This window comes from Xenopus laevis, chromosome 3S (assembly GCF_017654675.1).
Source record: "Xenopus laevis strain J_2021 chromosome 3S, Xenopus_laevis_v10.1, whole genome shotgun sequence".
NCBI lineage: Eukaryota > Metazoa > Chordata > Amphibia > Anura > Pipidae > Xenopus > Xenopus laevis.
The window spans coordinates 100,631,997-100,659,060 of NC_054376.1; the positions used below are offsets into that span (position 1 = coordinate 100,631,997).

The 27,064-nt window shown below is 41.5% G+C and overlaps 1 protein-coding gene across 4 annotated transcripts in view; it reads left to right on the forward strand.

The window, feature by feature from the left end:
* The first annotated feature begins 1,029 nt into the window (after positions 1 to 1,029).
* Positions 1,030 to 27,064, forward strand: part of znf346.S (zinc finger protein 346 S homeolog) — a 30,161-nt gene continuing 4,126 nt past the window's right edge. The window contains exons 1-13 of one of the 4 annotated variants that reach the window (XM_018254088.2): positions 1,168 to 1,303; positions 3,142 to 3,199; positions 4,774 to 4,877; positions 5,952 to 6,044; positions 6,996 to 7,140; positions 7,700 to 7,972; positions 16,357 to 16,450; positions 17,441 to 17,517; positions 18,357 to 18,450; positions 18,930 to 19,006; positions 20,248 to 20,341; positions 21,979 to 22,055; positions 23,113 to 23,206. In XM_018254088.2, the coding sequence (XP_018109577.1) occupies positions 5,985 to 6,044; positions 6,996 to 7,140; positions 7,700 to 7,972; positions 16,357 to 16,450; positions 17,441 to 17,517; positions 18,357 to 18,450; positions 18,930 to 19,006; positions 20,248 to 20,341; positions 21,979 to 22,055; positions 23,113 to 23,206 (1,085 nt within the window). In that variant the 5' untranslated portion in view covers positions 1,168 to 1,303; positions 3,142 to 3,199; positions 4,774 to 4,877; positions 5,952 to 5,984. 4 annotated transcript variants of the gene reach the window in all.

Here is a 27,064-nt window from a genome sequence, read left to right on the forward strand (position 1 = left end):
TGACCAACTGTGCCAACTTTGAGGAGGCTGCCATTAACCGTCTAAGAGCGGCAGCAGTTTAAAATTTTCCTATTTAATTGAATGGCTGAAATTTGATTGGCTGTTGTAGACTCCGCCCACTTTTTGTAAATTTTGGCTGCAGTCACCCAGTGACCCACGGTGCCAAGTTTGGGAGCTCTGGCTTTATTACTGTGAGAATTACAGCTGTTTACATTTTCTCATTGAAGTCAATAGGGAAAATCTGATTGGTTGTTTGCGGCTCCGCTCACTTTTTTGGGTCCCCAAAATAGGACAGAAAAGTCACAACACCCCATTCCCGAATAAGCTGAACGGTTTGACACCTCATTCATGGGTCTGCGACAAACTCATTATTCGATAAATTCCCCATTATAAGTCAATGGGGCAAATTTGGGGACCTCTCCTGCCCCGGGGGTAAAACTTATACCCTCGTGTGGGGTATCATCTGACACAGGTCGCAAACCTCTTCAAATGTGGTAAATTTAACGTTTCTACAAGATTCCCTCTCTGCGCTAGAATCCGTCAAAAGTTGGCCTCAATGTTAATCTATGGGGCTTTTCGGGGTGGTTAATTGCCCCCGCAAGGGGCAATTAACCACCCACCCCTTAGAAAAGTCATACCACCCCATTCCCGATTAAGCCGCACGATTTGACACCTCATTCATGGGTCTAGGACAAACGGTGCGGGACTAGTTACGCGCCAAACTTTCATACGGAAGAAGAATAAAAATAAGTTTGCAAGATAACAGTAGTGATGCTTTGCTTCGCAAGCACCACTAATAATACTGAGGGTGGGCTCCTGGTCTAAGATTTTTAGGTGGGCCCCCCTGGTGTCCGACACTGGCTGCTCCTGTCAATTAGTTAACACTGAGAAGGAATAGTTTTATACAAAATTTTCTAGGATTTAGGACAAAACATTGCGACTTTTGTACTAAAACCATTATGAGACGTTTGGATATCTACTTCTCCAACAACAGCCTGAAAAATACCAATCCCGAATGAGTTTAATCGGTCCGCTGTGTGTTCCTGAACTCCGTGTAAGCCAAATAAAGCTCGGTTTGTTTTGAAACCGGTGCTAGCAAACAGGACTCGCAGTCTCGCGCGACTTCACCACAAGAATCCATTCATTGTCCCGGATGTCGCGAGAGTTGTACGCATACGCGCTCTCTCTGCAGTCGCCAGGCGCTTGTTGTTGTGCGTGCGGTGCCGGCTGGTTTTTAGGAAGAATATGGCGGACGAGTTCGGTAACGGGGACGCGTTGGATTTGCCAGTGGGAAAGGACGCAGGTGAGCACAAACCAAAGTTACTGCTGTTCTCTGGTGGTTGCCTAAGTTGGAGGCGCCCTAAATAGAAGGCGTAAAGTGGGTGTGCGCATGAGGCTTTTGGGCCTGGCCGGTGATTATTGGTGAGGCGTGCAGAGATGCCATTGGGATTTCGATGCACAGATGTAGAATCGTGTCCACAGCTAGTGAAAGCCCACAACGTTGTGTGTGAGTTGTATCACTTCGTGTGGGACGCAAGGGGGGGTCGCTTCTCGGCATTCCCTGAACAGATCATTTCTCCACCGATCCACGTTTTCCCGAAACACCATGTTTTGTCTGTAGTATATAAGATCTGGTTAAAGGAAAACTTGACCTCCAAAATGAAGACTTAAGTAACAGTTTATATCATATTAAGTGGCATTTAAAGAATCTTACCCAACTGATATATATATAATATGTATTTAAGTAATTTACATCTCTTGCCTTGAGACACCATTTTGTGATGGTCTGTGTGCTGCCTCAGAGATCACCTGACCAGAAATACTGCAGCTCTAACAGGAAGAAGTGTGGGAGCAAAAGACTCTGTCTGTTAATTGGCTCATGTGGCCTAACATGTTTGTGTGCACCTGTGAATCCTACGATCCCAGGGGACGGCCCTTGCTTTTTAAAATGGCAATTTCCTATTTAGGATTACCCAATGGTACATACTACTAAAAAAGTATATTATTATGAAAATGGTTTATTTACATGAAGCAGGGTTTTACATATGAGCTGTTTTATGCAATATATTGTCATAGAGACCTACATTTGGGGGGTATAGTTTTCCTTTAATTCTATGCTGGGTAAAAGTTGCTATGTTTCCTGCTGGCGGGGTCAATCTTTTTCTGGGAAATATTGAGGTTTATGGCAGCATTCTAATGTACTCTCAAACTTAGAGCCACTATTGCCAAGGCCATCATCCAAAATCTTGGGGACACCTTCAACTAAAAGCTGTCTGCCCCCTTGTTAACTTGAGACACGAGATATGGAAGACGACTTCTTAAACAGTTGAAGTGTATTGTTGTGACTCCTTCATAACAGGTAGACGACGGCACAATTGTTTCTGCTCACATCTCCCAAACAAAGACCATCACTGCCAGAATGGCCACAGTGTTTCCTGTTCCTGTTTGCTTTATGCACTTTTCAGTACCAACAACTTTCACAGTTCAACTTAGGAAGCACTGCCACCTAGTGTCCAAACTAATTATACATTAACTATTTAGCTATTCACATTTTTTTTCATGAGCATGAACATATGGCATTTTTAGCCACATAAATTTTTAGGATTTAGTTCTCCTTTAAAGAGCAAATAGGATAAAGGTGTCCCCTCGGTGAAGAGAATGGTAGACTGCTTAAGCAACTCAACAAAGGATTAGCGTAGGCTTTTTACACCATTTTGGACTTTTGTCCGAGCCCATGGCAAATTACAGCAGCAAAAGATCAGTACAGGTATTGAACCTGTTATCCAGAATGCTCGGTACTGTAGCTGGTTTTTCAAGATAACGTAACTTTCCGTAATTTGGATCTTCATGCCCTAAGTCTACTAGAAAATCATGAAAACATGAAATAAACCCAATAGGCGGGTTTTGCTTCCAATGAGGATTAATTATATCTTAGTTTGGGTCAAGTGCAAGATATTGTTTTATTATTACAGAGAAAGGGGAAAAAAATATATAAAAATTTGGATTATTTGGATAAAATGGAGTCTATGGGAGACAGCCTTTCAGAAATTAGGATCTTTCTGGATAACAGATCCTATACCAGTACCTCTAAAAACACTCCCCCATAGTTGACCCCCCCCCCCTCAATTGACTTTATTGCAGATACACAGCATATGCTCTGGGCTACTCTCTGACATAAGGAACTGACACACAAGATACAGTAAGTAATAGAGTATACAATTTACAATACAAGTCTGAATTAATTCAGATTCATGTTACACAGAAGCATAGAAACTAGTGGATTCTGCATCAGAACAATCAACCCTGTGGCATTGTGTTCTATGACCAAAGTAACATTAATCTCTTCTAATGTTACAACAGTATTCCAGAATTCCTAATGGTTTTCTCCTAAAGAATATTAGTGCAGACAAAGTTTTTACAGTGCCACTTGCAACAGAAAATGGCTGATCAAGATCAAATATGGCGAGCAGCTGTTGACAGCTTTGTAAGCATGGATCGTTACTGTTACATAGTAACATACTAAGTAAGGTTGAAAAAAGACACATGTCCATCGAGTTCAACCTTTTTTTTCTTTTATTAACTACCTATCTGCCAGTTGATCCAGAGGAAGGCAAAAAACCCATCTGAAGCCTCTCCAATTTGCCTCAGAAGGGGAAAAATTTCTTCCTGACCCCAAAATGGCAATCGGACTAGTCCCTGGATCAACTTGGACTATGAGCTATTTCCCATAACCCTGTATTCCCTTACTTGCGAAAAAGCTATCCAACCCCTTCTTAAAGCTATCTAATGTATCAGCCTGTACCACTGATTCAGGGAGAGAATTCCACATCTTCACAGCTCTCACTGTAAAAACCCCTTCCGAATATTTAGGCGGAACCTCTTTTCTTCTAATCGGAATGGGTGACCTCGTGTCAGCTGGAAAGACCTACTACTAAATAAAGCATTAGAGAGATTATTATATGATCCCCTTATATATTTATACATAGTCATCATATCACCCCTTAAGCGCCTTTTCTCCAGCGTGAACATCCCCAATTTGGCCAGTCTTTCCTCATAGCTAAGATTTTCCATACCTTTTACCAGCTTAGTTGCCCTTCTCTGTACCCTCTCTAATACAATAATGTCCTGTTTGAGTGATGGAGACCAAAACTGTACGGCATATTCTAGATTGAGCTTTACAAGTGCTCTATACAGTGGAAGAATGACCCCCTCTTCCCGTGACTCTATGCCCCTTTTAATACAGCTCAAGACCTTATTTGCCCTTGATGCTGCTGACTGGCATTGCTTGCTACAGCCAAGTTTATCATCTACAAGGACTCCAAGGTCTTTTCCATAATGGATTTGCCTAGTGCAGTCCCATAAAGGGTATAAGTGGCTTGGATATTTTTGGATGATAAATCTCTATAGTTTGTACAGCAAATACAGCATTGTTAGCCTTAATATATTGTCTTTAACATAGAAAGCAATATGTCTGGCTGCCCATCTTTGCAGAAATATCCGTCATTAAACAGGTTTTTTTTTTTTTTTTCTGCCTCGGAACACTTCTCTGTGGGAGGTCATTCTCTGGCACAATTATTCTGTGATTATTGTCTCATTGATATGAAGCGAGACAAATCAGTAGAAGAAATCATAATACCATGGTAGCTAAATTTTATTGCTTATGTTTTCTTTGCAAGTAATGAATTAAAAAACACTTCTTGAATGTATTTTAGTGTGTGCAGTTCAATGAGAATAAATCAAAATGTCCTTTTTTTTTCTTTTTCATTTTTACAGTTAATTCTTTGATCCGGGAGAACAGTCATATATTTTCAGACACCCAGTGTAAAGTATGCAGTGCAGTGCTAATTTCGGAATCTCAAAAGCTTGCACACTATCAGGTATTTGTACTTTTAAGGAATGTTGTTGCAGGCTAGTATATTTGTATCATGGTTATTAGTTAAAGGGGTTGTTCGCCTTTAAAACACTTTTTTTTTCAATTCAGTTGTTTTTAGATTATCCCCAGAAGAAATGACTTTTTTTCAATTACTTTCCATTATTTATTTTTTACTGTTTTTCCAAAATCTGAGTTTAAAGTTAAATGTTCGTGTCTCTGGTATTTGAGTCTGACAGCTCAGTAATTTTAATGCAGACTCTGAACTGTTACAATTTTGCAACATTTAGTTGATACATTTCTCAGCAGCATCTCTGGAGTATTAGCAACTATTGTATCAATTCTAACAGCTGCCTTTAGTGATGTGTGGGTCAGGATTTTCCCAACCCGACACTAGCCCGCCCTCCCTTAGCCCACGCCCTCCCGCATCCAACTTCCCGGTTGCTTTTATAGACCCGCGACAACCTGCCCCATCAATGATGTCACAAAAGGGGCGGGGAGAGCAGGCGCAGCATCTATAAAAGAAGAACCTGGAAGTCGAATGCCGGCGTTTGACGGTGGCGGGCGGGAATAGCAGGAGAAGAGCTCAACCCGCACCCACGAAGAAGATTGCGAGGTTGGCCTGAATCCACCTGACCCGCAGGTATTGGACTGGCCGGCACATTTCCCGGGTATCTGGCTGGTCCGCAGGTCCCCTGGCTATCGGGTCGGCCCACACATCAATAGCTGCCTGTAATGAAACTCAGGGATCATGCTCAGCAGGGACAAAGATAAATGTCTCCACTAAATGTTTCAATTTAGAACAGTTTACAAGGTTTGTAGATCCCGCTCCCAGAGCTGCTTCAGAAGGTGAAAAATTACACTTTACACTTCAATACAGTATTAGAAAAACGGTCACACATAGAAAATAGAAAATCATTGGAAAAAGTCGTTCTTTTTGGTGATATATCTGAAAACAAATAGTTGTTTTGAATGTGAACAACCCGTTTAAGATATTTGAAAAATGTTTCTTGCATCTTTGTAAACTGATTGATGACATATTTGAAAACACATGTATGATCCTTTTTTTTTTTATCTCTAGAGCCGGAAACATGCAAATAAAGTACGCCGCTATATGGCGATAAACCAGGGGGAGGACTCCGTTCCTGCAAAAAAGTTTAAAGCAGCGCCTGCTGTAAGTTTTGCTGCCTGTGTCTTGTCATTTGTCTGCTTTGTAGAATTGGATTATAGCGGTACAATAGCTGTACAATAAATGGGTGTACACATTGAAAATGCAGGTTACGTGCAAAAATACAGCCGGTAACGGATATAAGAGGGACCGATGGCCCTGCTTAATAGAGCACGTCGGCTGAATGACATTAACACTATTAAAAACACTTAAAAACAAAAGTAATTGTATCCTATCTGTTATGCAAAAGTTACCCTAATTCCCTCAGTATCCTGCATGACAGCCTCCACTCTAATAAACATGCTCACAAATCAAGAAAATCTCATATGAGATGGAAGTACAGTATAATCCTGGTATTGTATACAGCTCTATCCACCAGTAATTCCAACGTCTCCCACCCTCCTTAGCAATGGATAGTGCCTTGCTTAGTGTCACTGGTCCAATGTCTGTACTGGTTTGCATCATTTTATTTCTAATTCTTTCTGCAGCTCTTCTCCTCTCAGGCCCTGATATTATACATGCAGATTCAGTAATTGTTTCTTGCTTGCTTTTGGGAGACTGTATTTTCACAGCTATAAAGTCGCATATTTCAATTAACTCTTTAATAACCAGAACAGCATGTGCAAAGAATAAGCTGAAAGATACTAGCTCTAATGCTGTACTTATTGCCTAATGCAGCAGCTCTCCATATTCGTGGCCTATCTATTTCTCATCTGTGAACTGAAACTGGTTCTCGGTCACCCTGATTTTTCTTTTTACCAGTCAACTTTAGTTCAGTGCCATGTAGATATAGTTTTATCCGAAATCAAACTGTATTTATTCCCAGCATAACTATACGTTCTAACAAGCTGGATTTTGATCAACTGATAATGGATAGAGAATATAGCTTTACAAATTTATATAGTGTTAAAGCGTTAAATTTAGAAAAAAATGACAAATCAAAATGTATTCATACAGGAGATCAGCGATGGAGAAGACAGAAGCAAGTGCTGTCCCGTATGCAACATGACATTCTCTTCCCCGGTTGTCGCTGAATCCCATTACATCGGAAAAACACACATCAAAAATTTAAGGCTGCGGGAGCAAGGAGGAGTAAAGGAAGGTATTTTGTTTTAGAATTTTTTATTTATTAATTATTATATTATTATTTATTAATTTTATGAATCACCTAGAAGGAAGAATTGATGATGAAGTACTGTACTGCACCAGCACCTCTTTTAAGCCTGATAAAATCTGAATTAAGTAAAACTGTTATGCCAACCAGAGGGCCATGGTAATACTGAAGTGCAGTCAGAACAAAAAATCCAAATCAAAGTCCTAATCAAATCCCTGTTTCCCTCCATCTGATAAGCTGGATCCCTCTTTATAAACTGAATACATGTCACCCAATGAACCTGAACACATTTAAACAAACCTGCCTGTAGAAAATCCCTCCCAAACAGTATTTAAGGTGGTATACTCTTTCCTCCAAATTTTTTAAAGTTGTAAAATGCTGCTGTGCAAATAAATGGAGACTGAATAATTGTAGAAACACTATACGCACACATTCATTTTTACTGTACTTTACAATATGAAATGTTAAATGAAAGTATATCTTTTAACTGACTGTTATTTGTATCCAAAAATATGTTTTAAAAAGCTTTTAATGTTGTTGATTTTAGGTATGGTGAACCAAGCAAAAAAAACACGCACGCCAACTGTAGCAACAAAAAGTGATAATAAGATGGATCATTCGGATCGTGCAAAGTTCTGTAAGCTCTGCCACTCCACATTTAATAACCCCCTAATGGCAGAACAGCATTACGCAGGAAAGAAACACAAGAAACAGGAGACCAAAACACAGATCATGACTATATACACCAGCTCTGGGCAAACGCCAGCACAAGCTCCTATTCCTCTGAATTTAAACTCTCCCATGCCAGGCTCAGGATCAGGTAAATTGTTCTTTTCTTGCATTACCTAGAAATCATTGTTCGCCTTTTCATGTCACTGGTCCTTTAAGATTTTTTTTTTTTTTTTAACCTTCTTTCTCTGTTTCGAGATGCAACTCAAGGTTAGGCTTTTGTAAAAACGAACAACTGCATTTATAGGGTTTTTTTTTTTTATCAGAAGGATTAGTGCCAGGTGTTGACATTCATATTCATATGTTTGAGTGCCTATTCTACAGATAATGGCAAAATAGGAGTGAACAGCCAGTTAAGTGTGTGGAGTAGGGTTTAAAATTACTTCAAATAATAATGTCCAGAAAAGTATTTCCTATAAAATGCTTTAAGGGGCAGTTTTGCTGTGTACATGAGATAATTATGCAGTACACTACAGCCCTTTGATTTCAGATGCCTATCAGTATCGACAATAAGATTATATTAGCTCCCCTTCCTATTCCTAGGGCTCATACCTACTGTTAGCGTGAGATTTATCAAGGGTCGAATAGTTGATTAAAATTCAATTTTCAAGTTTCAAAATTCACACATTGGAATTCTAATCCCCCTATTCGAATGTAAATCCGAATGTGAGATTTATCAAACCTCGACCATGGAAACAGTCCTAATTCAATTCCATTGAGCCATTTGACGATGTTAATAGCCTTTTTAGGAAGAAAATTGATTCGAATTTTCGGGTCAGAACCGTTCAATCGAATATTATGCATTCAAATTTTTTCATAAAAATTGAGTCTATCAAAAAAATCACGTGAATTCAAAATTTGGGCCTCTTAATGTAACTAGCTTATACTCCTTCGTTGCTCATTAAAATCATATGTATTTCATATTTGATTAAAAAGTAAGCAAACCAGTATGATTAGCAGTAGCCCTATTTTTTTAAGCTCATGTTTTAAAGGGGTTATACTAACCGTTTAAATTAAATCCATCTGTTGCTATCAAGTGCTGTGTCTTTAAAAGTTGAAGAGATGAAAACACTGACCTGTTTACTTATATATATAGTCCAACCATATCTCTGAATCCACTTTGTCACAATTGTTTTCCATGCTCTTTCTTCGTGTTATTGGGCATGGGCCAGGGATTGGACCTTAATCGAAGTCAGTTTGAGGATTATTGCACGGCATTCATTACTGTGAGCAGTGTAGAGCGATATATTGTAGCTTTTCCCAGTACAGGAAAATTCTTACTTCGTAAAGGGGAACTATTGTGAAAATTTAATATAAGTTTCAGTATACTGAAATAAGAAACTTTCTAAATACAATCCTTTAAATATTCTGCATCGTTTCTAAAAAAAAAAAATCAAGTTTATGTTCACTATCCCTCTTTAGGTATCTGTTCCTCTTCATTCTCTCTTCTTGTAGCAGTTGGGTGTCAAATAGTCATTGACAGTTAGATCCAATGTATCTTATAGTTGGCGGGCTTCTTTTCCGAGCTCATTCAAATAACTGTTTCCAGTACAAACAAAATCTAACAAAATAACTTTGCACAAATTCTGCATGTAGAGAGACATCATGTGTGGCGGTTTTAATAGAGTAAGCTCTAATACTCCCCTCCCTTTAGAGTGTATGCCTATGCATAGGGCCTTCCTCACCTTTTGTACCTGTATTGATGTATGTAACTCAATATGTTCTATGTATATAATTCATGTGATTTAGTTGTACAATCACATTTACTTTACAGTGCTACGCAATATGTTGGCGCTATATAAATACATGTTAATAATAATACATTTTAGTCCCCCTATAAGATATATTGGATGTAACTGTCAATGAATATCTGACACCCAACTGCTGCATGAAGACAGAGTGAAGAGAAACAGATGCTAAGATAGGAATAGTGAACATAAACTTAATTTTTTCAGAAACGGTATAGAATTTTTAATTGATTATATTTAGAAAACTCCTTGTTTCGGTATGCTGTAGCTTATATTAAATTGAAATTTTTGCGATAGTTACCCTTTAAACAGGGACTTCAGTGTTCTGTCTACTCGTTTGGACTGTCAAGATGGCCATGTTGTCAAAAATATTTATTTCTCTAGTCGGCCCTCCTGTCAGTGCAGACGTCAGGGTTTTGTCTTGATTCACCTCTGGAGGCAGGACAGAAAGATTGATGCCTCTTGGCCCCTCCTCCTCCTTCATATAAGCTCTGGCTCCACCATCTTCCCTCAGTTTTTTGTCCTGCCTCGGAGGTGAAGGACAGTTTATTTTTTATTTATTTTTTTTTTTTATTTGTTATTTTTAATTCTTTTATTATTATAATTCTACTTCAAGGAAGACTTCTGCCACTCAGGATACGCTGAGCTATCCATACGAGTGTAATGCACCTCACAGGCTAAGTGAGTGTTCATATTCTACTGTAAACGCTGAATTTTCAGTGACAAGAACAGGGAAAGATCATCATATTGTTACTGGGGCACGCTGATGCTGCCTAGATGTAACCCGATTACAATTTACAGGTTTATTCTGCTGAACACGCTGAGCTGTTCCCTTAGCATATTACTGACATGGCCGCCACTTTCTGGAGGTAATTTCCAATGGCACACCTTCTGACACATAGTCAGTCTCGTAAGGGCCGTGCGCGCATATTTCTAGGTAACGGGTCTTTCCATAGGCAATGGCAGCGTCTCTCTCGCGCAGGCGAGAGAGCCGCTCTGACGTCATCCCTGTGCGCAGGTTCTTTCCATAGGCAATGGCAGCGTCTCTCTCGCGCAGTGCAGAGAGAGCCGCTCGAACGTCATCCCTGTGCGCGGTCCACTCGCGCCAAAAGGCAGAGCGCGTACTGCGCGCTGACGTCACTGTTCGCGCCTACAGGGAAGCCGCCCTAGTCTGAACCGCGCAGTTACAGGAACGGAAGGCCAGTTTAGACTGGCGCATTGAAGCACCACGAGACAGCGTGTCGCATGATTCAGAGCACAACAGTGAGTTACTGCGTTCTCTGCATATAACTACCATGGATCAGACAGATCCCCTTACCGAGTTAAGAGCAGAGGTTAACACTGCCAAGAAAAGGGAGACAAGGTCTCAAAAAAGGCCAGATAAATTACCAAAATGCAAGACATGTAAGCATTCCCTGAGGAAATCTGAAAAGAACTATTGTTCCGATTGCAAATCAGATTCGTTGGAGGCCCCAATACTGTCCCCACACCCTCCACAACAGGCTGACAAGGTGGATTCAGTTCCTAATACCCCTCCCCAGGGTATCAATTCTAGTGGACCCAACACACCTCCACTTTTTATTCCATCAACCTCCATATTATCTCAAAGGCCTACAGAGGCTTTAACATCTAGCCCACGTGACCAGGGTGCTACGTCCCAACCACCATTACCAACTCCACATCAATTTGGTGATTTCCTCCAGTGGATAATGAACACAGTTCAACCTCCACAACCCTCAACATCTAGGGAACCTAAAAAAGCGTAAATCAACTATCATTTCAGACTCATCTGAGTCAGAGGAGGGTCTGCTTTCAGAGTCAGAAGACGAACTACTTCCTCACCTATTATCAGATAAATCTGATCATTCCAATAACGCCTCTGACAGTGATTCTGATGAAGAAAAACAGTCATTAATAAACCCAGAAGTGTCGAAGAAGCTGTTACGACAAATGCTTCAGACCCTTGAAATTAAGGATGAAACAATTCCTCTCTCAAAGGCAGATAAGTTACTAGGGGGGCGCAAAAAATCTAAGCCTACCTATCCAGTTTTCAAGTCAATTACTCAGGCAGTTGAAGCGGAATGGAATCATCCAGATAGGCGCATTGCGCCCACTCAGAGATTTTTTAACACCTTTCCTATTCCGGAAGAATTCGAAAAGAAGTGGGATAGAGCACCCAAGGTGGATTCAGCAGTGGCCCGCCTCTCCCGACAAACAGCACTACCAGCAGAAGAAGCTGCATTCAAGGACCCTTTAGATCGGCGGATGGAATCAACTCTAAAGAAGGCCTATGTTCAAGCAGCCGCCACTTTACGTCCAGCAGTCGCTTCGGCGGGCTTAGCCCGTACAGCCAGGCATTGGGCTCTGGAGTTGGCACGCCAACCACCATCCTCTCAACAACAATTACAGTCTGAAGTAGATAAATTGGCTACAGCTCTAGCATTTCTTGGCGAAGCATCCATCGAGGTGGTCAAGCTAGCAGCAAAGGCAACTGCGAATGTAGTTGTGCTGAGGCGAGCTCTCTGGCTTCGTCACTGGACAGGTGACACGGCCTCAAAACTCAAATTGTTATCTCTCAAGTTCACGGGAGACACTTTATTCGGTCCAGATCTCAAACAGATTATAGCCGAGGTCACTGGGGGCAAAAGCACCTTCTTACCTACGGGAAAGAGGCAGAGATTTGATAACTCTAACAAATTTTCTGGCAAGAGACCATGGAACCCACAAGCTAAGCCCTTTCGTTCCTTTCGCAACTACAGGTCGTCCCAGACAGACCAGAGTAACAAACGCGGTAGGCCCGCTTGGCAGCACCAGAACAGGAACACGAAGAAACCAGCAACAGGCAAACCCAGCTCGGCCTGACTCCATCAGGCAGCGGACGGGGGCAGTCGGGGGCAGACTGCAAAGATACGTGGGCGAATGGGAGACTCATGTGACAGATACATGGGTACTCACGATTCTTCAACAAGGTTACAGAATTCCTTTCTCCCCTCACTTACCACCAAGACGGTTTGTTCCAACCACCATACAACCACAAAAGGAACGCATTCTGTGGGACACGGTAGAAAATCTACTTGTCACGGAGGTGATCGAAAGAGTTCCTACGCACCTAGAGTTCAAGGGTTTCTACTCCAACCTCTTTCTCATTCGGAAAAAGGAAGGTTCCTTCAGACCAATTCTGAACTTAAAACCATTGAATCACATGGTTTACAACAAAAAGTTCAAGATGGAATCCATAAGGTCGGTCATAGCATCCATGGAGCCAAATATCTTCATGACTTCGATAGATTTACAAGACGCTTACCTCCATATACCCATACACCCTGTATCCAGACAGTATCTCCGGTTCGCCATCCGCAATCAACATTACCAATTCACTGCTTTGCCGTTTGGTCTTTGTACTGCGCCACGTATCTTTACCAAAATACTGACTCCACTGGTGGCCTATCTCAGATCTCTGGGAATACATGTCATACCGTATTTAGACGACCTGCTGATTATGGCTTCTTCAGAGACTCAATCGGCCAGGGACACAGACATGTGCATACGAGTACTCACCCAACACGGGTGGCTCCTCAACAACCGCAAGAGCTGCCTCACACCTTGCCAGACAATTCAATTTCTCGGTCTTCTCTTCAATTCCATCACACAGAAGGTTTCCTTACCTCAGCAAAAGATCATCAAATTGATCTCCACGACTCAAACCTTTCTGTCACGGACGACAAGGTCAGCCGCAGACTGTCTACACCTTCTCGGTCTCATGGTATCCGCCTTGGAGGCCATTCCCTTTGCCAGGTTTCATATGCGACCCCTCCAACAGAATTTCCTAACTCGTTGGAACAAGAATCACAAGGACCTCCGCCAAGTGATACCAATAGCGGAACTAACATGCAAACAATTGACTTGGTGGACCTGTCCGCAGAATCTACAATCAGGCCGCAGTTGGGCTCTTCCCCAGTGGGAGATAGTCACGACGGACGCCAGTCTCAAGGGCTAGGGCGCAGTTTACAGATCACACAATCTTCAAGGCCTCTGGTCTCCGCAGGAGAGTCTTCTGCCCATCAATGTGCTCGAACTACGGGCTATCGCCCTAGCCTTAGAGAGTTTAACGCAACTGCTCACCTCTCTACCAGTCAGAATCCAGTCCGACAACGCCACAGCTGTAGCGTATATCAACAAGCAGGGCGGGACCCGCAGCAAAGGAGCAATGAACGAGGTGACCCGCATCCTGACTTGGGCGGAACAGACTGTACCGATAATTTCAGCAGTATTCATTCCGGGAGTCCAGAACTGGGAAGCGGATTACTTAAGCAGAACCACTATAGACCACGGGGAATGGTCACTCAACAGCGACACCTTCCTTCTTCTGACTCAAAGATGGGGAAGGCCACAAGTGGATATGTTGGCCTCGAAACACAACTTCAAGGTCCCCAACTACTGCGCAAGGACATGGGACCCAGGGGCAGCCTTTGTCGACGCCCTAGTCACCCCCTGGGATTTCAGGCTCGTCTACGCATTCCCACCGTTACCGCTTCTACCTCGGATAATTCGGAAGATAAAGATCAGCAGGGCAACGGTGATTCTCATTGCACCGGACTGGCCCAACAGAGTTTGGTACTCCGATCTAGTACAGCTCTCCGTGGCAAGACCATGGCGACTTCCTGGTCGGCCGGATCTCCTTACCCAAGGCCCTATTCGACATCCCAATCTACCTATGCTCCGTTTGACGGCCTGGCTGTTGAGACCCAATGGTGGCAACGGCATGGGTTCTCACAGAATGCAATAGAGATTCTACTTCAAGCTCGTAAACCAACTACTGCTAAAGTGTACCATCGAGTGTGGAGGCTTTTTATATGCTGGTGTGCCCAACGTCACATCGTTTGGGAACAGGTCACTACCCAATCGCTGATTGAATTTCTCACCGATGGTTTCCAGAAGGGTCTGGCTCTACGTACCCTCAAGACTCAAGTATCAGCATTGTCTGCGCTTACTCATGTGCAGTGGGCAGATGACACTGCTATACAACAATTCTTCAAGGGGGTGCTCAGGAGGAGACCACCTGTACGTGATCCGACCCCAGCTTGGGATCTCCCATTAGTTCTTGCTGCTTTACAACAACCTCCTTTTGAACCGCTGGCGACATGTGAATTGAAGTGGCTGTCGTTCAAAGTTGCCTTCCTCATCGCTATTACATCTGCAAAGCGAGTGTCTGAGATTGCGGCCTTATCTTGCAAGGAGCCTTGGTTAGTCATCCATGCTGATAAAGTTGTTTTGCGGACTATCCCAGAGTTTTTACCTAAGGTGGTGTCCAGCTTTCATTTGAATGAGGAGATTGTTTTACCTTCATTTTGTCCAAGGCCGCAAAATGTCAAAGAAGAACTTCTTCACAGACTAGATGTAGTAAGGGCAATCCGCATCTATTTGAAACGATCCAGCTCGTATCGCACTGCAAATGGCCTTCTCGTGTCTTACGCAGGAGCAACTAAGGGACGTGCGGTCTCGAAACGAACAATAGCTCGGTGGCTGGTGGACACTATCAATTCGGCCTATGATCACAAACGGCAGGTCAGACCCTTTTCAGTTAAAGCTCACTCTACCAGAGCACAAAGTACTTCTTGGGCTTTACAGAACATGGCATCACCAGAGCAGATCTGCAAAGCAGCCACCTGGGCGTCACCAAATACTTTTGTTCAGTTTTACAAGTTAAATGTTTTTGCTTCTCGAATGGCCATGTTTGGCCGGAAGGTTCTGCAAGCAGCAGCACTACAGAAGTTCAGTTAAGACTTTATGCAGCTACCCACCCTATAACAGGGACAGCTTTTGGACGTCCCCTGACGTCTGCACTGACAGGAGGGCCGACTAGAGAAAAAAGGGTTTTCTACTTACCGGAAAATCCTTTTCTAGTAGGCCCGAACTGTCAGTGCAGTAAGTCCCACCCAGGCTGATTTTAGTATGGGCACAGGGACATCTTTTTCGCTATCCTTTCCTTTCTCTCTGTTGTCACTTGGCTTCTTTCTAACCTTATCTCCACCAACTATGCTTTACAAATAACTGAGGGAAGATGGTGGAGCCAGAGCTTATATGAAGGAGGAGGAGGGGCCAAGAGGCATCAATCTTTCTGTCCTGCCTCCAGAGGTGAATCAAGACAAAACCCTGACGTCTGCACTGACAGTTCGGGCCTACTAGAAAAGGATTTTCCGGTAAGTAGAAAACCCTTTTATTTAACTAGTGCTCCGTTACCAGGAGCAGAAACAATGGAACCCAATGTGTAAGTTTCATCAGCACTGCTGCCATGGCTCTCTGTGGTGCAGCGCACAGACAAAATGCAGGAAAGGAATAATGGCATATTGCAGGAAGGTATCTGTCTGTGTCACTGCGGACGGGCAAACCCCACTATAAATTATACTCATGCCACATGGCTAACAGGCTTAAAGCATTTAAAGAACCAGACATGTATTACTACTGTTGATTATGGGGCATTATTATATACTGACCTGATTGTGTCGGTGCTGTCCAACATTTTAGCCGAGTAAGCCAATTAAAGTATGCTTCATTTGAACGAATGAAAAACGATCTCATTCATAAGTCTGTGAAGATCATGAGCAGGCAGAATGGGTCATAAAAATCTTCTGGGGGGCTCGGTTTGGAAAGTCTATATTTATTTTCCAATGAAATCTAACATTATATTGGTATACCTGACTTAAGGATTTTCTTTTATCATTTTCAGCTGGGAAAGGTTTTTCATGTGACAAGTGTAACATTGTGCTGAATTCAATTGAGCAGTATCAAGCCCATGTCAGCGGAGCTAAACACAAGAATCAGTAAGTGTTTGTGTGCATTGTTTATTAATTAAGTGTTTGTACATTTCTTTGTATCCTCCCTTGAAGATGGAATGACTGATGGTTATACCTATCGCACCCCTATTTTTAATCCCCAGTACACTCATTAAAATAAGTAATATGACTACTAGCTGAGCTTTAAAGGTGGTTCAGCTTTAAGTTAATTTTTAATATTTTCTAAATGTCTAATTCTAACCACCTTTTCAATTTGCCTTCATTCTTTACTTTTTTATAATTTTTTTTTTTAATTATTGCCTTTTTCTTCTGGCTCTCTTCACCTTTCAAATGGGGGTCACTGACCCCTTCTAAAAACAGATGCTCTGTAAAGCTACACATGCATTGTTATTGCTACTTTTTATTACTCCTCTTTTTAATCAGGCCAGGCAGAATAAAAAATTAAATAACTGAAAGACCACAAATAATAATAAACGAATACCCAATTGCAAATTGTCTCAGAATAGCACTCTTTTCATCATACTGAAAGTTAACTCAAATATGAACAACGCCTTTAATATCTCCCAAGATAGCTCAAAAGAGAAACAAGTAGTTGAAGTTGTTGAATACCATTTAGTCATTAATGTAATTGGGTGCAATTTATAGCATTTTTCTAGCATATTTAAGCAGTTATGATATAATTGTTTGCATCTGTATGAAGCTGCAGATTATTTCTGTATACAGCCTGCTTGAAGCAAACATGTTGTTATAAAGACTACAATAACTACATTAGGTTGAGATATTTTAAAGAAGGGGAGTTGTAGCAAGCACTCTTCAGTCAGCCAAAACTCCTACAAGCTAGACTTATATAAATTATATATAATTTTTTTTATTTTTTAGTTATTTTAGAACACATTTCTGGCATCCCACTTCCTTTACTGTTGAATCGTGTAATTTTTAAATATATATTTAAAGCACGGATAAGTGTGTAATGGATCTCTTTGCTCAGAACTTACCCACTTAATTTACTTTTAATAGATTAATGTCCATGACACCATTGTCTGAGGAAGGTCACCAAGCAGTTGTAGCCCCTTCAGCAATTGCATCAGGATCAGGTAAATTGTTCTTTCATTGCCTAGAAATCATTGTTCGCTTTTTCATGTCACTGGCCCTTTAAGACTAATTTCTTTTAACCTTCTTTCTCTGTTTCAAGATGCAAATCAAGGTTAGGTTTGTTGAAACAACTGCTTATATAGGTTTTTTTATCAGAAGGATTAGTGCCAGGTGTCGACATTCATATTTACATGTTTATACATTTTCATACGTTTGTGTGCCTATTTTCCAGATTATGGCAAGATAGGAGTGAACAGCCAGTTAAGTGTGTGGAGTAGGATTCAAAATTTAGTTAGATCCAATATATCGTATGGGGGGGGGCTTCCTTTCCTAGCAGATAAATTAGAGCTCATTCAAGTAACTGATTCCAGTACAAACAAAATCTAACAAAATAACTGCACAAATTCTGCATGTAGAGAGACATGATTAGAGTGAGCTCTAATACATGTTCTAGGCAAAAGGAGCCCCCTATAAGATATATTGGATCAAACTGTCAATGAATATCTGACAACCAACTCCTGCAAGAGAATGAAAAGAAACAGATGCTGAAAGAGGGATAGTGAACATAAACTTGATTATGGGGCATTATTATATACTGACCTGATTATGACAGTGCTGTCCAACGTTTAATCCAAATAAGCCAATTAAAGTATGCTTCATTTGAAGGAATGAAAAAACAATGTCATTCATAAGTCTGTGAAGATCATGAGCAGGCAGGGTGGATCATACAAATCTTCTGGGGGGCTCAGTTTGGAAAGTCTATATTTTATTTATTTTCCAATGAAATCTAACTTTATATATTGGTATACCAGATTTAAGAATTTTCTTTTCTCATTTTCAGCTGGGAAAGGTTTTTCATGTGACACGTGTAACATTGTGCTGAATTCAATAGAGCAGTATCAAGCCCATATCAGTGGAGCTAAACACAAGAACCAGTAAGTGTTTGTGTGCGTTGTTTATTAATTAAGTGTTAGTACATTTCTTTGTATACTCCCTTAAAATGGAATGACTGATGGTAATACAGATTGCACCCCTATATTTAATCCCCATTACACTCATTAAAATAAGCAATATAGGCATACGTGGTCAGTATGTACTATTTTTTTAATGTGCTAATTTAATAAAATTTTGATTTTTTTTTAATAATAATGAGATACGGGATATATATCTTTGATAAATGGCTATTTAATGGTGCCCTATGAACTGGGCTAAGTCCCTGGAAATCTCTTGCCCAATACGGACTGGCAATATAGACTCCCCCATTATAGATTTTTTTCTTTTTTAGATATTTTAGAACACATTTCTGGCATCCCACTTCCTTTACTGTTGAATCGTGTAATTTTTAAATATATATATTTAAGACACGGATGAGTGTGCAATGGATCTTACCCACTTATTAATTTTCTTTTAATAGTTTAAAGTCCATGACACCGTTGTCTGAGGAAGGTCACACAGCAGCTGTAGCCCCTTCAGCATTTGCATCAGGATCAGGTAAATTTTTCTTTTCTTGCATTGCCTAGAGATCATTGTCATGTCACTGGCCCTTTAAGACTAATTTTTTTTTAACCTTCTTTCTCGGTTTCAAGATGCAACTCAAGGTTAGGCTTTGTTAAAAATGAACAACTGCATTTATAGGTTTCTTTTTTTATCAGGATTAGTGCCAGGTGTCGACATTCATATGTTTCATACATTTTCATATGTTTGTGTGCCTGTTTTCCAGATTACGCCAAATACCAGTGAACAGCCAGTTAAGTGTGTGGAGTAGGATTCAAAATAACTTCAAATAATAATGTCCAGAAAAGTATTTCCTACAGAATGCTGGTTCTGGGTTTGCTTTTAGTGATCACCTTTTGAGACTGTTAATAATTGTTAGGTCAGAGCCAAACAGGAGTTTCTAGAAGTGAACTGTCCCATGTCCCCTTACTGCCGCAGTTTTGCTGTGTACATGAGAGAGTGATAGCTGCACTTATTAAGAATGTTTCATTCAGCTTTTCCAAGGGATGTTTTCTCAACACTAGAGGGAACTCTGCTTAGTGCTGCCCTATTTCAGTTGGTGGCCATTAAATAGACAAGTCCTTAACTTACCGTAATAGTTATACAGCACAATACAGCCTTTTGATTTCAGCTGCCTTTTAGTATCGACAATGAGATTATAGATCAGCTCCCCTTCGTATTTCCAGGGCTCATACCTACTGTTAGGGGCACATTTATCAAGGGTCGAATAGTAAATTAAAATCCGAATTTTAAAGTTTCAAAGTTCACTCATTCAAATTGGAGCAGAAACAATGCATCCCAATGTGTAAGTTTCATCAGCGCTACTGCCATGCCTCTTCTTTTGCAGGAAGGCATCTGTTTGTGTCACTGCAGATGGGCAAAACCCACTATAAATTATACTCATGCCACATGGGTAACAGGCTTAAAGCATTTAAAGAACCAGACATGTATTACTACTACTGTTGGTTATGGGGCATTATTATATACTGACCTGATTGTGTCAGTGCTGTCCAAAGTTTAAGCCAAGTAAGCCAATTAAAGTATGCTTCATTTGAACGAATGAAAAACAATGTCATTCATAAGTCTGTCAAGATCATGAGCAGACAGGGTGGGTCATAAAAATCTTCCGGGGGCTCAGTTTGGAAAGTCTATATTTTATTTATTTTCCAATGAAACAATTAAAATCTAACATTATATTGGTATACCCGATTTTAAGAATTTTCTTTTCTCATTTTCAGCTGGGAAAGGTTTTTCATGTGACACGTGTAACATTGTGCTGAATTCAATAGAGCAGTATCAAGCCCATATCAGTGGAGCTAAACACAAGAATCAGTAAGTGTTTGTGTGCATTGTTTATTAATTAAGTGTTAGTACATTTCTTTGTATCCTCCCTTGAAGATTGAATGACTCATGGTAATACTTCTTGCACCCCTATATTTAATCCCCATTAAGGTGGCCATAGACACACAGATCCTATCGTACGAATCGGGGATTCGTACGATTTTCGGATCGTGTGTGGCGTGTGCCGACATCTTTCGTCCGGCAGAGATCGGTCAGGTTTGATTTTGACCCGACCGATCCCGCGGGAGCCCATGGCACATCGTAATCTGATCTTTTGGCCATACTGCCGAACAATCAGATTACCCCCGCTATAGCCATGCCTGTTAATGGCATATCGGGGAAAGATCCGCTCGTTTGGCAATGTTGCCAGACGAGCGGATCTTTGCGTCTATGGCCGCCTTTACACTAATTAAAATAAGCAATGTGACTACTATCTAAGCTTTAAAGGGTGGTTCACCTTTAATTTAACTTTTAGTATTTTCTAAATGCCTAATTCTAAGCACCTTTTCAATTTGCCTTCATTCTTTATTTTTTTTTATAATTTTTTTTAATTATTTGCCTTTTTCTTTTGGCTCTTTCCAGCTTTCAAATGGGGGTCACTGACCTCTTCTAAAAACAAATGCTCTGTAAAGCTACACATTTATTGTTATTGGTACTTTTTTATTACTCTTTATTCAGGCCAAGCAGAATAAAAAACTAAATAATTTCAGAGATGCTGACACCAGAAAATAACCTTTTTTTAAACATTATCTTTGAATGCTATTTATAATTTTGCCAACTATTTGCCTGATGCTTTTATATGACCTTTCTTACCCCCATGTTCCTGTATGAGGGGGCTGCCATATTTGTGCAGCAGTAATCGGTTAGCATTAGAAACTCTAACTGACAGGCAGAGTTGGGACCGTCAGGTTGGCAAAACAGTCCGGTTTAGAAACTTCAAGTAATAATTCCAAAAGTTAATAATAATTACAATAGTTACAAAAGCAAAATGAATGGCCAAAAACGATCAACGTGACCTATATGTAACTTTTAATTTAGATTGATATTTTGAAAAGAACATTTTTAGTGTCTGTATCACTTTAAAGACCACAAATAATAAAAAATAAAAACCAACTGCAAATTGTCTCAGAATTGCACTCTCTACATCAAACTGAAAGTTAACTCAAATATGAACAACCTCTTAATATCACACAAGATAGCGCAAAAGAGAAACAAATAGTTGAAGTTGCCGAATACCATTTAGTCATTAATGTAATTGGGTGCAATTTATGATCATACGGGGTCAGTATGTACTATTTTTAATATGCTTATTTAATAAAATCTAGACTTTTTAATAATTATGAGTTAATAAAAAGGGATATATATCTTTGATAAATGGCTATTTAATGGTACCCTGGGAACTGGGTTAAGTCCCTGGAACTCTCTTGCCCAATAAGGACTGGCAATATGGACTCCCCCCGTTATATATATTTTTTCTTTTTTTTTAGATATTTTAGAACACATTTCTGGCATCTCACCTCCTTTACTGTTGAATCGTGTCCTTTTTAAATATATATTTAAGGCACGGATGAGTGTGTAATGGATCTCTTTGCTCAGAACTTACCCCCTTAATAATTTTCTTTTAATAGTTTAATGTCCATGACACCGTTGTCTGAGGAAGGTCACACAGCAGCTGTAGCCCCTTCAGCATTTGCATCAGTATCAGGTAAATTTTTCTTTTCTTGCATTGCCTAGAGATCATTATTCACTTTTTCATGTCACTGGCCCTTTTCTGGGTTTGCTTATTAGTGTTCACCTTTTGAGGTGCAGTTTTGCTGTGTACATGAGAGAGTGATAGCTGCACTCACTAAAGAATGTTTCATTCACTTTTCCAAGGGATGTTTTCTCAACACTAGGGGGAAACTCATTTTAGCCCCCCTATAAGATATATTGGATGTAACTGTCAATGAATATCTGACACCCAACTGCTGCATGAGCAGAGAATGAAGAGAAACAGATGCTGAGAGAGGGATAGTGAACATAAACTTGATTATTTCAGAAACGGTACTGAATATTTAATTGATTGTATTTAGAAAACTCCTTATTTCAGTATGCTGTAGCTTATATTAAATTTTCATTTTCGCGATAGTTCCCCTTTAAACATGCTTTTGCACAAATACAAACTTATTTAGAGACACAGACATAAATTTGGTTGCTCACATTGTCATTCTAATACACAAACTTTAAACTTCAGTGTTCTGTCATTACTCTTTTGGACAGTCAAAGATGGCCATGTTGTCAAAAATAATTTAAGTAACTTGTGCTCCGTTACCACGAGCAGAAACAATGGATCTCAATGTGTAAGTTTCATCAGCGCTACTGCCATGGCTCTTCTTTTGCAGGAAGGCATCTGTCTGTGTCACCTCAGATGAGCAAAACCCACTATAAATCATGCTCATGCCACATGGGTAACAGGTTTAAAGCATTTAAAGAACCAGACATGTATTACTACTACTGTTGATTATGGGGCATTATTATATACTGACTCGATTGTGTCAGTGCTGTCCAACGTTTAAGCCGAGTAAGCCAATTAAAGTATGCTTCATTTGAAGGAATGAAAAAAAATGGCATTCATAAGTCTGTGAAGATCATGAGCAGGCAGGGTGGGTCATACAAATCTTCTGGGGGGCTCAGTTTGGAAAGTCTATATTTTATTTATTTTCCAAGAAATCTAACATTATATTGGTATAGCTGATTTCAGAATTTTCTTTTCTCATTTTCAGCTGTGAAAGGTTTTTCATGTGACACGTGTAACATTGTGCTGAATTCAATAGAGCAGTATCAAGCCCATGTCAGCGGAGCTAAACACAAGAATCAGTAAGTGTTTGTGTGCATTGTTTATTAATTAAGTGTTAGTACATTTCTTTGTATCCTTCCTTGAAGATGGAATGACTGATGGTTATGCATATTACACCCCTATATTTAATCCCAAGTACACTCGTTAAAATAAGCAATATGACTACTATCTGAGCTTTAGGGTAGAACTACACAATGTGCTTACCTCTGTTCTGACGTGACGCGAGGAAGCGTAGGCATCACGCCAGATGCGCTGAATCTAATGCAAGAGGAATGTCGCATTTAGAAGCTAATTTCATGTGACACGACTATCTGATACGAACGCTGCATGTTGCGTCTTCATCCAAAAGTCGTGTTGGATGCAATCGGCTTCTACGTGCGATATTCCTATTACTTACATTAGATTCAGCACATCCGCGCACCTGCACATTGTCGCGGTGGAGGTAAGCGATTCTTGTAGTTCTACCCTCTCTTTCCAGCTTTTTGTTTCTAAAAACAAATGCTTTGTAAAGCAACACATTTATTGGTATTTTCTCTTGCCTAGATTGGGGGACACAGGCACCATGGGGATGAAGATCCTGTTGCTTGGAGAAAGGACACTAAAAGGTTAAAGTGGCTCCTCCTCCTCCTGCTCTGGGCTTCATCCCCGCCTACCTCCTCAATCCTCAGTTTTCTTTAGTGTCCTCAGAAGGAGGATGGACGCTTCGTGGCTGGGAGCAATGGTACAGATTTATTCAGTATCATGCCACTACTGGGGTCAGTGTTTCTCTTCCAGAACCCCTCCAGCCAAGGACTTCTGATCTGAAGATGCTCTATAGCCTTCCCGCTCTACGGAGGCTGCAGGCTGGGGAGCTTCCCCCCACACTACCCTGGGCACTGGTTCCCGCTCTCCGGAGGCTGCACCAGTAGCCACGACGGAGGGTATACCTTTTATTGAGCATTCCTGGCTGGCACAAGGAGGTAAGTCAATTCCCTCCTCCCTCCCCCCATTACATGCTGCCTGTCAGCTCTGCAGAAAGCCATTTAGTTTCACTTTCACTGCTATTCTCTGACAGAGATTTCCCTAGGCATTTGGTTTCACTTTCACTGCTATTCTCTGACAAAGATTTCCCTAGGCCAGGATCTACCAGTAGACCTTTAGCTGGTCATCAGTAGATCTCAAGACACTGTCAACACACAGTTTGTCTAAATCACCCTCCTGTTTCATGCTTTTTATTCAGATATTTATGTTAAGGTTACATTTTCTCATGAATCATATTTAAGTAATATTTTCTATGGAACAGAATGCTAACAATACTTTTATAGATGTAGATTATAATGGGACAACCGCACTAAAAGTAGACCCCGCATTGGTAACTCAGTGCCATTCCCAGCGACGTTTCGCGCCACCATCTGGCGCTGCGTATATTTAATTGTGCACGAGTCGCTGCACACGCGCCTCACGGGCGCCATCTTACTAAAACTAGGCACCATTCCTTCCTACCTTGGTGAATAGGTAGTTACGCTTCCCTTACTCTTTCTCTAGGGGATTAACACTTCCCTCTCTCTATGGGACCTACTGTGGGGTTTTTCACTACTTCCCTCTGTCTCCACAGATCACACTCTAAGGGAGAGGTGGTTCACTCCTCTGGACTCTCCTAATATTCCTCAATATCTTTACTTACTGGGTGGCACTACATAGTATAGCCATGATGGGCAGGGCAGATGACCAGTCCCTTCCCAAGCAGGCAACTGCATGTACCACCAATGCAATTTAGTATTTGGCATGGGCTACTTGCAGACCTAAATTTGCTAGTGTTTTGGCTGAGCCAATATGTGAAGCCTGTAAGACTGCAGCAGTCACTGCACAATTACAATCCCACACAGCCCTACCAGCCAGCTCTGCGACAGCTACGGCTAATCAAACGAGCTTGGATTCTGAATTGGTGTGCGCTCTATCTCTAGCGGGTCTACAAAACCTAGCCAGAATTCCAGAGACTCTAGATAAGGTCCTACAGCACCTATCTACACAGACCCACAGACCGGTCACTCAGCAGTCGGCCACAAAGCGACCTCCCCTTTCCCCACCTGTTTTGCCTGATGAACAGGAAGAGGGACAGATCCTATCCGCAGATGAATAGGATCAGGATACCACAATGAGAGGTCGAGAGCCTGATTCAGGCACACCCCACCTTTAGCAGAGCGAACCAAAAACATTTTCACAAAAGAAGTCTTCTTGTGTCTTTCCAGCCTATGAACAGCTGGGTGACATTGTTAACGCACAATGGAAAACGCCAGACCATAGAGTCCAATTTTCCATCGCTTTACTCAAACTTATCCTTTTACTTTACAGACCTTGGTCTTCACCCCCAGCAGTGGACCCACCGGTCTCTAAATTGTCAAAGACCACCACCATTCCAGTAGCCGATGCGGCTTTCTTTAACGATCCTATCGACAAAGGTCTTGAGGGTTTCTGCAAGTCGATTTTTACAGCAGCAGGCGGAACTCTCCGACCTATTATTGCCACCCCATGGGTATCCAGGTCAATGGAAGTTTGGGTGGAACAGGTGGCCCAACTCATGGCTCAGAAGACCCCTCCACAGACCTCTTTCTTGCTCCGATAGCGGACACAAATATATATAAATTTGCGTAGCAGTCCTGGGCGCGGCTAAGCTCGTCACAAGGGCTTCGGCATAATCCATTGCAGCCAGACGTTTCCTTTGGCTAAAACATTGGTCAACAGATCTTACCTTGAAGTGGTCTCTGCTTGGTCTCCCATTCTCGGAAAACAACTTTTTGGTGCTGAACAGAGACGGTAAATTCTCAAGCTACAGGAGGCAAGAGCACTTTACTTCTGCAAAACAGACCCAAGAGGACTACCTTCAAAAGGCAACCATTTTTTTTTTTTTTTTTCGTCCCGTTCGCCACAATCAGAGCCAGAGGTCCCAACATGAAAAGCAACAAGCTCCGCCCGCCCCAGATTCCAGTCAAGGCAGAGCACTTGGTCAGGAAGCAGAGCAGCACCTAAGCCCGCACAGGACAAAACAGCCTCCGCATGAGGAGGTGCCCACCCCTGAAAGCTAACCCCTTCGGGAGGTGTGACGGCATAGAGTACTGGACCCCTGGGTCCTACAGATCATTTCTATCTCATAGAATTCGCTCAGCTACCTCCGGGGTGATTTTCCATCTCAAGGGTCCCTACCACAGAACCCAGGCACTTAGCGTGCCAAGGGGTTCCACACGCCCTGACTGCCTCCACGGTAGTAATGGCGGTCCCTCAAAGGTAAAAGGGGCTTCGGTTTCTACTTAAACCTGTTTATAGTACCCAAAAAGGATGGATCTTTTCACCTGGTGCTAGACCTAAAGGCACTAAACGACCATGTAAAGAAGCACCACTTCAAGATGGAATCCATCCAGTCAGTCCTAATGTCCCTGGACATAGAGGATTTCAGGGCGGTGATCGACCTCAAAGATGCATACCTGCATGTCCCCATACATCCCAATCACCACTGGTTCCTTCACTTTTCAGTGGCAGGAGAACATTGGCAATCCCTGGCACTCCCCTTCAGACTATCATCCGCGCAAAGGCTATTCACAAAGGTCATGGCTGCGGCTCTAGAGGACCTGCGACTGCAGGGAATGAGTGTCATACCATACCTGGACGACCAACTGGTAAAAGCCCGTTCCATGGCACTGGCCACAACTCATCTCCAGACACTAATGCTGTTAGGCTGGCAGATAAACTTCCAAAAATCTCGATTCATACCTTCTCAGAGTACAGAATATTTAGGGCTTGAGCTAAATTCTTCATTGGGAAGAGCCTTCCTTCCCCAATCCAAGATCACCTCAATGCAGGGGCTCCTGTGAGCTCTGCAGAAAACGGATCAGGTACTTTTAAGG